The sequence below is a fragment of the Carettochelys insculpta genome, chromosome 3 (genome assembly GCF_033958435.1).
Source record: "Carettochelys insculpta isolate YL-2023 chromosome 3, ASM3395843v1, whole genome shotgun sequence".
NCBI lineage: Eukaryota > Metazoa > Chordata > Testudines > Carettochelyidae > Carettochelys > Carettochelys insculpta.
The window spans coordinates 194319330-194335204 of NC_134139.1; the positions used below are offsets into that span (position 1 = coordinate 194319330).

At 45.4% G+C, this 15875-nt stretch overlaps 1 protein-coding gene across 4 annotated transcripts in view; it reads left to right on the top strand.

Annotated features, from left to right (window-relative positions):
* The window catches only part of EVA1A (eva-1 homolog A, regulator of programmed cell death), a 307385-nt gene extending 305704 nt beyond the window's left edge, over positions 1 to 1681 (top strand). For all 4 annotated transcript variants that reach the window (XM_074991351.1, XM_074991353.1, XM_074991352.1 and 1 more), the window contains one exon: positions 295 to 1681. In XM_074991351.1, the coding sequence (XP_074847452.1) occupies positions 295 to 665 (371 nt within the window). In that variant the 3' untranslated portion in view covers positions 666 to 1681. The remainder of the gene's footprint in view (positions 1 to 294) is intronic.
* The last annotated feature ends 14194 nt before the right edge of the window (positions 1682 to 15875 follow it).

Below are 15875 nucleotides of genomic sequence, written 5' to 3' on the forward strand. Positions count from 1 at the left end.
AGTCTGCCTGTGGGCAGCTACATTAGCATTTAAGCCAACATGCTGCTCCTTTGAAATATTAGATGGCTTCAGGACATAAGGAGGCATTTGCTGTACACATAACACATAAAGTATGTGCTCTACCAGCAGATCCCATAGACTTCTCTGAGGTGGAAGCTTTGAGAGCACCAACGTGAAAGTAAAAGAACTGAACTTCTGAAGAAACTTGGGGCCATGTGAACTTGTGCAGGTGTACCATGGGACCCAGTTACTTTGTGCCTTGTCCTCTGAGAATTGTTTCTTTTCTTCTTGCAGAAAATCCTGAACGTGCTGCTCTGTACTTCGTCTCTGGCGTGTGCATTGGACTCGTCTTGACCCTGCTGGCCTTGGTGCTGAAGGTGTCCTGCCGAACTGATTGCAAACAATCCCCGGGCAAGAAGCCTCCTCGGGAGCCGGAAAGCGACAGCGACAGCAGTGAGAGTGATGACGATTCAGACACCACTTCAGACCTGTCGGCCCGCAGGCATCGCAGGTTCGAAAGGACTTTGAACATGAACGTCTTCACCTCAGCCGAAGAACTAGAGAGGGCACAGAGGCTGGAAGAGCGGGAACGCATCATCCGGGAGATATGGATGAATGGGCAGCCGGACATTCCAGGAACCAGAAGCCTGAACCGCTACTACTAAGTGTTGGGAAATCCCACCATTTTGTACTGCAGCCCAAGTCTTCTTGGGCCTGCTAAAGAGGAGGGAGAAGAAAGGAGTGTTACATCGGAGTCTCCCCTTTTCCTGTCAGAAGGGCTAATTGGAGCAGTGTGGACATTCAGCAATAAAGCTTTCACCTTCCCCTTTTCCCTGATGTATTGCTACCAACACCAGCAAAATCATCCCCTGGTATTGTGTCTCTGGAATCGACCCAGTTACAGCAGAGGTAGATACCAGCTTCCCCTCTTGGTGTAGTTCCACAGTGGGTGGAAGACATGGAGTCCAAGCCCTCCCTCTGATTTTGGAAGTTGAACATGCTACACTACAAATGCTGCTCTCATGCTTGCCAGGGAAACCATCAGTGTTCTGCTTTCCTCAAAGATTTCATGAGCATTGGAAGCAAACTGAAGCTGTGTGTCTGTTAAAAGATAACATGAGTAGAGAGGGTTGGGAGTCACACAAGTGACTGTCTTGTGACTTTGGAAGACATGAGATTAACCTAGTTAAACAATGTGACTATAAGATGTGAGGCTTCTTCTACCATGAAATCATTTTGGTGCTTGGACTTTCAACAATGTGTCCTATTATTTAAGATGGTGTTTTATTCGTGCTTTTCTGTGGCAGCAGTTTTTTTTTTTAACTGACACCTCAGGGATAAAATCCTATTTTTGTTTAAAGTACATTTCCCATCTCCTTCCCCACAAATGAACCTGCTCCCAACAGTGACATTTTGGTATTATAGGAGATGTGTCAGTGATCAGTGAAATGTTGGACAGCCTCAAAGAGGTTGAAAAGGGTTTTGTTCATTCTGAATTTATATATAGATATATAGATATATATATATTTGAAGAGGCTGCACAGAAATGTGCCTTATTCTTTTTGGCGATAGTTTTTCATGGATAGTGATGCACAATATTTTATATATTTTATTAAAAAAAGAGAAGATTTGTATTTAGCAGAGGAAAACAAGGATGAAATGGGCCAAATACCCCAGCAGGATGGGAAATAAATACAAAATAAACTTTGCTTTGTTTCTATCTATTTTAATTTGCATCTTTGCTCTTGGCTCATGCCTCTCATCAGTGAGATACTTTGGAAGAGCGATGGGCTTTTGCAGACATTCTAAGCTGAAGCAAGTGTCAAAGGGTATGTCAACAGTGCACAAAAGGACGTGTTCTTAGCTCAGCCTAGCTAATGCAGGCAAAAAGGAAAAGAAAAAAAAGAAAAAAACCCAGCAAAGACTAAACAACTCGGGTTTATGGGAAAAGAGAGAGCCTGGGCTTCAACTTGTGCTGCTAACCCTAGCGAAAAGCCAACTTGCTGAGTCTTTGCTGTTATTTTCACCCAAATGAGCCAGCCTGTTTTAGGAATGCACCTTTTATTTTATTTTTGCAGGGTAGTGGCCACCTGTGGGAGTCTGCAAGGGTTTCTCACACATATACGTTCCAGCATATTCAGGATTTCTTTTCTCTCCTTCTTTTGAAGGATAAGAATGGCCACAGATGGAGGGGAGCTATCAGATAGGGAGGGCCAGCTCTCTGATGTGGCACTAAGCATGAAGCTTGTTTAGCTAATTTTTGCTCACCTGCTGAGGGGCTGGTTGTCATACATGGGGCCAACATGGGGCCAAGAAGCTGTCCCTTACTCTCTCCACCCCAGAGCCTCAAAGGTATTTAGGTACCTAACTCCCATGAAATCAGTAGGAATGGCTATGAAGTTCTGGGCCCATGCCCTCACTTTCCTATCTGTAAAACGGAGATAAATAACACTTCCTTACCTTGCAGAGATGCGGGAAGGATAAATACTCTGCAGACTGTGTGGTGCCCAGCTGCTGTGGTGCTGGGGGACCTCATAAACATGCTGCATGAATGTGGTACCCCATCTAGTCACTAAGTATTTTAGGACACAGTGTGTACCTCCCACAAAGTGGTGCAAGGTTGTGTATTCTCCACATACTAGGACATTTTAGGCCTGTCTAAACTTTTAACTCATCTGAGAACTTTTTTTCCTTGGGATAGTAATAATTCAATGAAGGGTCTCTAACCAGAACCCGTGGACCATTGTAGTATTTTCATAAAGGCAAGTGATGGTTACTGGCGTGGGTCCTGAGCCCAAGATAAGACCATAAGAATGACCAGACTGGATCAACCCCAAAGTCCTTCTGGCCCAGTATTCTGTATTCCAACAGTGCCAATGCCAGATGCCCCGGGGGAATGAACAGAAGAGGTAACCATCAACTGATCTATCCCCCCTGGCTCAGTCCCAGGTGGTTATCAATATAAAAATGAGAAGCCAGATCTAAGCCCCGCCCGTTCCAGTCTTGGATGTGATGCCATGCATCACAGCACCTGATTTTTAGGCACTGACAAAATCAATGGGCATCACAATGCCTGTAGGGAGTATTTAGGCACCCTATATAATTAATGGTGGAAGAGAGGAGTCAGAATGGGAGTCCCAAAAGCCAGGATATGATGCAGCTCCATGTCTAAGCTCGCCAGTGGGTGAAGCCAAGCCAGGTGCTTTCTCTAAGGGCAGAAGAAAGCTGCAGGAAGGGATTCTCAGCTGGAAACCCTGTCCTGGAGTTAGGCACCTACACTGAAGTCACAAGAAGCTGCAGGAGAAGGCACAGTGTTGTGGTATTCACTGAGTTAGTGGAGACACCCAATTCAAAGCTTCCTGCCCCTGCAGGGCAGAAGGTTTTTGGTCAGGGCTCTGCCCAATGTCAGGCAACTGCTGTATCCGCCAGCCTTTTAGATGGTTTAATGCTGGACTCCCTCACTCAGTCCTGTGAAAAATTTTTCTCTGTCAATTAATAGTTTTCAAAAGTCCTGTCAATTAATAGTTTTCAAAACTGCTGAGCACACTTAGGCACCTGAAGTGTTCAGCAGTGGCTGAGCAGGAGTTTTGTGATTCTCAGAAGGACCCGAATCTGGGTTGTCCATGCCTCAGGCAACTAAGCCCTTTCGTGACACTTCCACTATGCCTTAGCCCTTGTAAACTACTGGTCACACCAGGAGACACATTGAAGTCCAGGCTGTTTGCCTGCAGAACATGCCATCTTTCACATGTGTGGCAAGAATACTAACTCCAGCACTGGAACTAGGGCTGTGGGGAGAGGGGGTGTTGAGGCACCCTCAGGTGCTCCACACCTGGCTCCTATCTGTGCCCTGCCCACTCCCAAGCCATGGCCTGCTCCTGGCCTCAGCTTGGGGGATGGAAGGCAGGAGGGTGCTGACTGGGGTAGGGGAAGGCATAAGATAAAACATTTGGGGCCCACCGCTTTACAGTTTCCTTAGCTGGCTTTCAGCGCTCCCCTCCCCCCAAAAAGTGCGCCAGCCCCACTGAATACAAACACTAAACTGCTTTCAGTGCCAGACCCACTATTTTTCCTGTTCATTCTCCACCACTCTAGATTTGACAGCATCATTCCCCTCAACACAGTCATCTGAGTTTCCAGGCATTGACCTCTGATGGGGACCTTTGTTCACTGTACCCTGAAGAGCTGGGTAATCTGATGTTTGCTGCCTTTCCCACGTCTGCGCTGGTGCTAATATCTTCAGAGAATGCCAGTGAGTTAATGAGGCATGGCTTTCCCTTCCTGACCCTCCCAGGCTCTACTTAACCCCTTGACTGCCAGGGGTCTCAGCACCCCAGGGGCAATACAAATAAAGCAAGTTTGCTTAGCCAGTGGCACATCAGGATGCTGTGGGGAAGGGCGTTGCCTCTCACTGCATGGACACGCTCGTGTTCCTAAGGTCTCTTGAGCAGCTAATTGGGTTATATTTTCCCACAAAGACTCCTGCACTCTTAGCTGTCACCCTGGCCTCCTGACAATGAATGTTTAACAGTCCACTCTGAGCCATTAGTGTCATTAGCCACCTGAAAATCCTAAATGTCCTGGTATCAGCTTCTTTCCACACTCTACAATTACCAGGTTTCTCCCTGCACCTCCTCACCATTCTCTTCCCTCTGCTTATTTCTTGCCCCCACCTTTTTTTTTTTAATTTTTAAATACAGCCAAGGTCTGTGGCTCAGACTCTCAGGGGTAAGGTTGTCCCCAGAACAGCATTCCCAGCTGGCTTTGATTGTTTATGGCTGAACTCAAGCATGTGCTTGGCGGTCACTCAATAACAAGTGGGATGTCTTCATCTCACCCTCCAGTTTGTGCGTCTGTTGACCACTGATCATCTGATTATGGAGCCAGAGGTGTTATCACAGGAGGGGCAGGTATTGGCAGTTGTTGGGGGGCACGGGGCAGTTTTTGTTGCTCTTTTCTTCTTCTCTACCTCTCCTCGTCTGCACCGTGGCAGAACCCCTCAAATTGTGCAACCTCCTTATGATTACCGTTCTCCACTAGGGATGGTGCTGGGCAAGGCTCTCCCAGGTGTTGGCACTGATGCTGCACTTTTTCATGTGTGCCTTCAGTGTGTCCTTATGTCATGTCCTGGGGCCTCCAATGCTTCTCCACCCTTCCACCAACTTGAATCTGTCTTGGGAGGTGCTGATCACACATCTGAACCACATGACCAGTTCAACGAAGTTGTTGATGAATGATAATGGCTTCAGTGCTGGTCATATTCGACTCTTCCATGACACTAATTTTCATGCACTTATCCCCCCAAGAGATATTTAAGATTGCCCTGAGGCAGTGTAGAGGATATTATTTAAGTGCCTTCTAACGTACGTACTGGTGTAAGTACCAGTGTCCACCTACAGCTCTTTGAGTGAAAAATGCCAGGTTACCAGCAATGGCATTCAAACTCACCCTTCTGCAGATCATCTCCACAGGTAGCAGCAATGTAAATTTCACCTCCAATGAACATCACTGCTGCCGTAGAAGATTATTCTGCTGAGGCAAATGGGTAGGTGAGTGTACAAACTAGTTCAGTTCTTGGCTTTGGTTCCTGCCTTATCCCATGTGAGCTGCAAAATCTCCAGCTAGACCCTGCAAACTTTTCATGGTGCAAGTAGATGCCAAATGTGTTAGCAGGCAAACCTGTCTGGAGGAACAGGATTGAACCAGCATCATTCACTTCACTCAGGACGCCATATTATTATTCACAGTGCCTAGCTAGGCCCTGCCTTAGCCTCCTGAGGCATTTTTACAGTTCCTCTCACCACAGCATCTGAGTGCCTCAAAGTCTTCAATGTGTTTCTCCTCACAACACCCCTGAGAGGCAGGGGAGCGCTATTAACCTGATTTTACAGATGTGGCGCTTAGCACAGAGAGTAGAGTCCCAGGGGAAGCTCAGGCATTGCCAGTGGATGTGAAGGTCAGTTTCTGTCACAAAAGAGGTTGCAAACAAAGATGTGGGGAGGGGGCAGAAAAGGAAACATTAGTTGTATTTTTACAGATTGGGGACTGAGGCACAGAGCAATGAAGTAACTTCCCAGCAGACTCACAGGCAGTCTTTGGCAGAGCCAGAACTGAACCCAGAACTCCTGAGACCCAGTCCATTGTCATTTGTATTATTTCAGTGCTCTAATCTCAAACTAGACCCCCTCGTGCTAGGGGCTGTACAAACACAGTATAAGCAGCTGGCCCCTGCCTCAGACAATTTACAATCTAAGTAAATGACAGGTACATGGCGAAAGAAATACTGATGAGGGAGTACAAGGAAACAATATTGGTCAGCATGATAGGCTGTGGTCTCAGATATTAGTATTCAGCCTTAACCATATATAACGCCAGAGGCACTGAGACGAGCAAGTGAAGTCTCTGCTCCACTGCCTTGGCCAAGAGCCAGCTGGCTTTTAGCTCATGTGGCAGAGCACAGGGTTTTAGCCGCCAAGGGCTCAGGTTCATTCCCTTCTGCCAACGACCCAGGTCTATTGGTCTTACACATACAAGGGTCCTTTTCAGCAGCATACTGCCAGTTTGCCCCAGCTTTGGAGTGCTGCAGATCTGGACTTGATTGGGATTGGTGAGAAAGTCGTCTAAGAAAGCAACTTCTTGTAGGAAGCATTCTGTCAGGAGCTCTCCAGCCTTGAGCAGCCAATGGTTTCTCCAGCAGGCAGCGATCTCTGTCCAAAACATTCCAGCTGATTCCTGGAGGTGGTGGGTGGGCCCTTCCTTCAAGCCCCACCATTTCCTAGCACAACTTCCTCAGTCCACAGAGCTGTTTCCACAGGGATGGAGGGAAATGAAGTCATAGAGGGAACAATCCCTATATCCAAATCTATTGAAGCCAGTCAAAACATGGGAAGCATTGTCACTCCTCCTCCCAGCACTGGTGTCACCCTTCTGCAGAGCAGCAGCAAAGATCAGGGCCTTGCAGGTGGTGTTCAGGTGAAGGAAAAGTCAGTGATACAGAGCTCGGGAAACTTGCTTATTTACACATATACAGCCATTCTAGAAGAGAAGGGATCACGCAGCATGCATGACAATCCCCAGCCCCTTCCCTCAGCAATCTCAGCCCTACACCAATGCCCCATTTCCAGGGAGAAACTCTGCCTCAGACTCCACTCAGTGACCAAATAGGACAATCTCCCACTGCTTTCATTGCTCACTAATACAGACAACCTGCACAATTATGTGTGATAGCATCACCCACCAGAACAGCCTGTGCCTCTCTTATACACAAATGGGATGTTTTCAGGTTGGCCCAAAATCACCACAAAAGATTTCTTAAAATGGGTCTGATTATTTTGATTTAAAACTAACAACCACCAAATTCATTGTGAAGTTTTATCTTCTCTCCCCACCTCTGTTTTTGTTCAGCTACCATTTTCTGGGACATAATGAAAAAAATAAAAAGAAGAAGAAAAAAAGAAAAGGAAGATGAGACTGGAAACTGAGCTCTTTTCTGTTTTGAAAGCCAGAGCATATTGCTTTTCAATCACAATTGGATAATTAAAAAACAAACAAACAAAAAAAAACCCTTAGACATCTCTGTAAAAAATACATTTTTGAAAAAAAAAGTTAAAAAATATTTCAAACTGGAAAAAAAAAAGAGTTAATTCCAGCAGGGGTAAGTGCTGTATCTTAAGGAGTCTATTGAATTTCCATGGCTGCCACCTGTCTACCCAGGGAGGTAGCAGGGCTAAAATACAATGGTAATATGCAACCCACAGCTAGGAACAGCCTCCTTTGAGAATGCCTGGGCCCATTGCAGTGTTGCCTTCTTATTTCCCCCTCTGCCCCAGCATGCTGCTCTGGAGTTGGGCCTTTAGATTTGGCCAATTCTGAGCAGCTGCAGTTCCCAAAAGACTATTTTGCCAGAGGCTGTTGTTTTGTGCTGCTCGGTCTCTCTAGTCCAGCTGAGCAGTATCTGTTAATGTTTTCTCTTTCTTACTGCTGAGGTGATGGCACAGTCTCACAGCAGATGATCTGGCCTGTGTTTTCCATGAGTTCACTTGTCATTTTTTATTTTCTTCCAGGAAAATAAATACAAGAGGGTAAAAAACAGCTTTGTTTATGTAAGAGGTTAAATATAATTTGTCCAAAAGAATGGATGATGGCTGAACAAAGTGAGCTCCAATGGTTTAGCAGAAACAGGGTCAGGCAAACACTTACTAGGAAGGAGAAATATTTGCCAGGGCTCTTTGCCAAATGTAAACATTGCCCCTTTGGTACTTCCTTGGAGTTTCTATAATTTCTGCTGGATAATAGGGTATTTTTTTAAAGGTAAACATTTTCTAAGGCCAAACAGTGCTGAAACAGGTAAAGGAAATAAAGCAGAGGTGGCAAATTTCTTTCTCAGTGCTCTGAGAGAGTGCCTATTTCTATTACAACTTCACATAGGAATACAAACCAGAATGACAGTGAAAGAGAAATGGCATTTTTAAAAATATGTGAGCTCTCCAAATAAAAAGGAATCTTTCTTTACAGCTCCCAAAAGGCACTGTCTTGACTGGCTTATTTCCTTGTTAGGTTCTGAGTAATGTTTTTCTGCAGCATGAGTGCAATGTGAGCTCCCGGCAGCCCTTTTTGTGGTTGTGTGGCATTCAGGAAATAAAAGGATCCTCCAGCTTTTAGAATACCGGTGATTTGTACAGTCCATTTCTTGTAAAGTTCATTAAAAATCCCCCCCTGAGGTGGAACCATTCTCACCGCATTCTCAGGGGAAAGGGACTTTTGTTCAAATAAATTAATTGTTTCAAAGGGACAGAATTAGGTCTCTGCCATGCAGCACCTTCGTTTTTGGCATCTGCTTGACCACCTAGCAGGCTGTGTGCTCAGAAGGCATCTATCAGTGCTGCTCTGTGCATGGAGCACGTTTCCCATACTGAAACCAAACTTTAGGATTCCTCTGTATCGATGCAGCGTGCTCCTGGCTATGTCTATGTTGCTGAGAATTGTCTGCAAAAGATCAGCAAATTGCGTAATGCATTTGTGTATCTCCTGCTGACAGTTCTGTCAGGAGAGGCTTTCCCAACATTCGGCCCATCCACATGGGGCCAGATGTTGGGAAAACCCCCTCTGCCAACACATCCCTTCTTTCTTGTGGACCGAGGAGGACCAGGATATCAGACAGAAGCCTGCAATCTAGATATCGCCACTGTGTTTTGAGACCATTCCTGTCGTAGATAGATGATTCCCTGAATGATACAGGTTGAACCTTTCTAGTCCAGCACTCTCTTGCCCAGCAACATCTGTAATCCAGCATGATTTTAGTTAGCTGAATGACCACTTATCAGGGGTGTTTCACATGGTCCCATAAAGATTGTTTACAGCTACCAGTCTTGGTTCTTAGTGTTCTGTGCTGTTATGTAGCTGTCATTTACCTCTAAATGTCTTCAAAGAGCCCAGTAAGCAGTGGAAGTGTTGGTAATGCTGCCAGACAATACTGATCTTCTGCAGCCCAGCAAATTCTCTTATTTGGCACTGGTCAGGGCCTAAAGGTGCCACATTAGAGAGGTTCAACCTATATTTGTGCCATTCTGATTATTTGAAAAGACCAGTGGCAGGAAAGGGGCCTGATGAATTTACAAGTACACAAACCTAAGCATAAAAACCAAGTGTCACCCAGCTAAGCGGAACCTCCTTGATTACTGTTTTTGGTTCTCTGTGCCTTAAATATTGAGTCTGTTCTGGTCTGGCTATGGGCTGAAGAAGTGGGTCTGTCCCACGAAAGCTCACCTAATAAATTATTTTGTTAGTCTTTAATGTGCTACTTGACTGCTTTTTGTTTTTATAACAATATAGTTTCTCTAGCCATTTTGAGAGGCCTATAGCTTATCTGCAGCCAAACTAAAGAGCCCCAGCCATTAACCGTGAAGCTACAAGTCACATACTCACATTCTATCTACATTTCAGCACAATAATAGCATATCAGGCTGTTAAGAAGACTATGTCCTAGTGCCACCCACTGTTAAACAGATCACAAGATGGGTAAAGAAAACTTAATTAACAGCATTTCGACTGGCAGGCAATGACTTATCAATGGCTGAGGTGGAACCACCATTTTCTGATTGTCCTCACTTCTCTACTGTTTTCTGTATGTTCTCTGTCTGGTTTGTAATTGCTCCTGTCTGCTGTATAATTAATTTTGTTAGGTGTAAATCAGTTAAGGTGGTGGGTTATGATTGGCTAGGTAATTCTGTTACCGTAGGCTATTATTGGTTACTAAAATTGTACTAAAATAATTGGTCAAGGTATAGCTAAGCAGGACTCAGTTTCACTACTTAAAAACTGGGGTCCAAGAAGAAAGAGGGAGGAACAAGTCATCAAGAGGGGGAGAAAGAAGAACAGAACATCAAACGGAAAAAAAGAGAGGAACGGAACATCCAACAGTAAGGAAGAAGGAACACTTAAAGGACTCACCCCCAAGAGCCCCCCCAAGACCCTGAGGTGCAGCAACCAGCATCCAGAGAGTGACTTTGTCTGTCCCAACAGTGGAAGTCTGCCTGCCCGCCTTATCAGGACTGGTGAGTATGATACTGTGTGCTTAGCATGTATTCTGCTTTCTTGTTAATTGTAAATAAATAGAGAATAAGAATATTACTGTGTAAGGCTTTTTCAGTGGCACAGATCCTGCATACCTGTGCGGAATTATGCCCTGAGCCCTAGGAATTGGGTAAGGGTGGGAGTTGAAATATACAGGGTCACTCCTTGAACCCTATGGATTGGGTAAAGGTGTGTACGTCCCTGAGTGTGGAAGGGATGAGAAATTTGTGCGGGTAACAATGCCAGGCGGAAAAAAAACAAGTTTCTTAGCTTCCAAGGCCACTGTGACTATCTAAGGTGACCCCTCTTGTGTCACAGACCTGCCACAACATGATTCCTGAACAAGAGCATATTTTTATAAAAACAATATTCCGATCTTGATTTTTTTTTTTAGATTTTGGAACAGTCTTCTTGCCAGTTCCATGTCTTTTCCCTACTCCTGTGGGAAGTAAGGGCACCATGCTGGCTTTGACCTTACGTACAGCAAAGCTTGAACTGCAGTGGGAATAAGAGAACTTGCCTTCATTAAATACAAACCAGATGTTTTATCTGACATTCTTTTTTGAAGCCTTTAGTTTTGGTACAAGTAGTCTGCTGGCTGTATTGAAACCATAGGGCAGATATTACAGTGTCATCAGCTAAATCATCCCTGCTGCTTGTGGGATTATGCAGTGTTCTGCATGAATACTATTGAGTAACTTCCACTTGTACTCTGTTTGTAACTGCTGTTGGTCAGCAAGTTTCCAAGGCAGGCCTGTGTGTGAAAACCTAAACTCTGTGGGAAAAGCTCAATTTTGCCAAATTCCTTGATTACAAAATAGACAAAAATTGCTAAGTATCAGCTTTTGAAAAGAAACATTTTGGTTTTCATGCTCAAAAGGACTTTTTGGTTCAAACTGTTGGCTAATTATATATTTTTTAAAACACATCAGAGGTCATTATTGAAGTGTTTTGGTTGACCTGTATGTTTTTCCATTAATTTTTAGTTTGGAAAAAAAATTGTGATTCTGATCTTTTAACCTCATTCAGGTTGAGAAAGATTTTTGGTCATCAAAATTTTATTGGATGCAAAGCCATGCTGTCTGTACCGCCATCTTCTACTGGGTTTGGTTGTGATTGCGTTACACAGTTGTAGTTGGGCCCCAGAAGATGACAGACCTAGTACAAAGCAGCTAGTGGAGATTTGCCTTCAGGTCAAGTGGTTCTGGAGCTGAAAAGCTTGAGCTCTGATTCTTGGTAACATGCATGAAGAGTTTAGCCTGCAACCTTGATGTCCAGCATGCTCTGGTGAAAATTGCCACAATCTAGCTGCGTCTACACGTGCACGCTACTTCGAAGTAGCGGCACCAAATTCGAAATAGCGCCTGTTGTGTCTACACGCGTCGGGCGCTATTTCGAAGTTAACTTCGACGTTAGGCAGCGAGACGTCGAAGTTGCTAACCTCATGAGGAGATAGGAATAGCGCCCTACTTCGACGTTCAACGTCGAAGTAGGGACAGTGTAGACGATCCGCGTCCCGCAACGTCGAAATTGCTGGGTCCTCCATGGCGGCCATCAGCTGGGGGGTTGAGAGATGCTCTCTCTCCAGCCCCTGCGGGCTCTATGGTCACCGTGGGCAGCAGCCCTTAGCCCAGGGCTTCTGGCTGCTTCTGCGGCAGCTGGGGATCTATGCTGCAGGCACAGGGTCTGCAACCAGTTGTCAGCTCTGTGTATCTTGTGTTGTTTAGTGCAACTGTGTCTGGGAGGGGCCCTTTAAGGGAGCGGCTTGCTGTTGAGTCCGCCCTGTGACCCTGTCTGCAGCTGTGCCTGGCATCCCTATTTCGATGTGTGCTACTTTGACGTGTAGACGTTCCCTCGCTGCGCCTGTTTCGATGTTGGGCTGAGCAACGTCGAAGTTGAACATCGACGTTGCCGGCCCTGGAGGACGTGTAGACGTTATTCATCGAAATAGACTATTTCGATGTTGGCTGCACGTGTAGACGTAGCCTCTGTGAATTTGCCACAGGTTGTTTCAGTGACAAACAACAAAGTCTGTTGGGCAAAGTGGTACTTGAAAGAAAAGAAATGCGCAGGAGAGCTTGGCTGGTGCAGACAGGGCATGCTGCTACTACTTCTGTCTGGGCCCTTGAAAAAGAGTGAGATGCTACACTGCACTCCAGCTGGATTCTGTGCTTTCACTCCAGTCATGTATGGCACTCCATCTCTCAAAGCTTGTCAGAGAATTCAGACCAGCAGCTGTCCTTTAACAACTCTCAGCTTCTTTGGCCAGTCAATTAGGCTTCATGCCTGTCACCATCCTAACCACTTTACATGACTCTTTTGATGTTTTCTATTCTTTTTTCCATCATAAACCTTGTAAATATCAACACACAGACTAGGATTCCTAAAACCTTCTCAGCATGGTTTTATTGTTTTGTGCTGAGGTAAATTATCATTACTGAGTGCGTGTCAGTAGGACTGCCCTTTGATTCGGAGCAGTGCAGCTCAGTGGCCAGAGTTAAGACTATACTTAGTTGCACAGAAGTGTGGTCAGGTGGTCAGAGCCTACAGAACTATCCTCTTGGGCTGAATAGTGCAACACAGCAGCCATAGGGTAGTGATCCACCACCCAAGAGAGGACCAGCAGCTGGGGAACCAGGATATAGGTCCCCCACTACTCCACTGGGTCCAAGCTCAGGTCCCTAACTGTGGCAGGAGTGTCTGCCATAGACTCAGTGGGCATCCTTCCAAAACATGCCGAGTCAAGCCCCAGGTACACAGTCAGCTCAATGGTTAGTTCCCTTGGGCTACTTCCTCCCATCCTTCCACAGCTGGTAGTCTTGTGGTTTCCACTGTCTCTCCTTTCCCAGAAGTGCTGGGTGACTTAGGATTGTCTGGTGCCTCAAACTGGCTGGCTTCTGATTCCTGGAGCTCTGGCAGTCCCTTCCCAGAGACATGCCACACATATCTTCTCCCTTCAGTCGCCAGCCCAGACCAAGAGGGGTCACACCCTTTTATAGCTTGATTCCAGTTGGAGCATGCCCAGCAGGGATGAGGGGTTATTGCCTCTTCAGCTCACTGAACAGGATTAACTCCTGCTGAATCAGTGTGGGGGGACTGCACCCCACCATGGTATAGCCCCAGACCTTGTTTACCACACATCATTAAAACCCTGTACTGACTACAGAATTATTAATTTCCTTTCAGGCATGTCTGGCGCCATCCTCATTGCATCTGAGTGCTTCACAAACATGTGAATTTATCTCATTATGAGAACAGTGGTGGCATTATTCCCAGTAAAGTCAAAAGTGTCCACTCATTAAGGGTAAATTTAACAGCAGGCATCACTGTACCTCTAATTACTGGCTACAACATCAGTGGTTTGAGCATTGCCCTACTAAACCCAGGGTTGTTAGTTCGATCTTTAAGGGGGCCATTTATTCATCTGGGGCAAATGGATTTGAAAACAAGGGATGGTGCTTGGTCCTGCCACTAGGGCAGGGGACTGGACTCAATGACCTCCTGAGGTCCCTTCTAGGTTTATGAGATATACATATGTATCACCATGTAATTACAGTACTATCCAGAGGCCCTTTGAGCTAGCGGCTATGTAGACACATGGTAAGATGAAGCTCCTGCTCTAGAGACCTTAAAATAAATAGACACAAAAGCTGCATCTACGCAGCCCCTCCCTTTTGGAAGGTGCATGCAAATGAGCAAGATTGGAAATGCAAATGACAAGCAGATTTAATTTGTTTTTCAGGAAGAAGTGTGCTTTCAAAAGTAGGGGGTTTCCATTCAAAGGAACCCCATCCACACAGATGCTTTAGCTTCCAGGAATGGCTCTCTTCCGGAAGCCATATCACATAGGAATATGCAAATGATGCACAAAATGTTTAAATCCATGCCTCATTTGCATTTCTGATCTCACTCATTTGCTTGCCCCTTCCAAAAGGGAGGGTCCATGTAGATACAGCTAAAGGAGGTAGATAGGTGATGTCACTTGCCCAAAGTCACAGGCAGGTCAGTGGCAGATCTAGGAATACAAGTTAGATCATTTAATGTCCACTCCAGAGTTCTACAAAATGGATGAGACAACCTTTCAAGGAAATCATTAAACTATTGCTCAGGAAGATGGATTGCTCTGTGAACATAACCCCAGCCATACTAGGTCAGACCTATGGTCCATCAAGACCTATATTCTGTCCTACAACAATGGCCAGTGCCAGATGTTTCAAAGCAAATGAACAGAACAGAGCAATTATCCAGTGATCCATGCCACTGGCCTCCAGACCCAGCATCTGCCAGTCAGAGGCTTAGGGACACCTCGAGTACCATATGTGTATTGGAGGTGGGGCTGTTGCTGATGCCTAGATTTAGGGTTTCTCAACCTTTCATATTATACAATTTGGCTGTTTATAACTTTGCCAAACTCTAAGCATGTGGGCTGGAAATTCCCATGCCACATGGCTGCCTCAGGCTGAATTTATCACCAACATTTCAGCTAAAGCAATTCAGCCATTTCTGAGAATGAGATTCTTTTCCCATGCCTGCCATGGACTTGATTGAATAATACTTTGCGTAACATTAGCTATTTACTTGGTTCTCAGAACACTCCAGTGAAGGTGACACACATTCCCATTTTAGGAGCAGAAGGCCTGATTGTCAGGCGGGTGCAACTTTTGGCCCACAAATCCCAGAGCCTGCAAGGAGTCACAAGGGCAAAGAACGACAGCTGGACATCTAGCACAGAGTGTTCTTGGATCTGGGCTGCAGGTTTAGCTTTGTACTTAGTACTACAAGCCACTGATATGTGCAAATACACTTCTATTCTCAAGGATTCATTTTTCATGCTCCCAGTGGTGACTGGGAAATACATGCTTGGGTAGAAGCAGAACAGGATGCCTTTTAATAACACCACCAGCCAATGTCACTCTGTGATAGAGTTGGCAACATTACTGTTAGTCAATACCAGTGATTCATCAAGTATATACTGGTGCTGTGGAAGAGTAATGTTAAGATCCGGTTTCCAGGGGGAAAGCTAAATCTGTTACTGCCCTTTTGGGAAAGAGGATGCACAGGTGCATTGTTATGTACAATGGGACAACTTTGAGTTTAAAATGCTGACAAAACAGCCATTTATTTATTTAAAATATCAATGAGCCTGCAACAGGGTGGGTACATAATTGTATTTATTAGCTTGCAACATAGTGTAATGTCCACAGACCCTAGTTAGCTGTGGGCAGAATTGAACCTACCACATTTAGAGCTTTGTGTATGTCCCTCTATGAGGGCAGCTAAACACCAGCTGCCTTGTAGCTTTG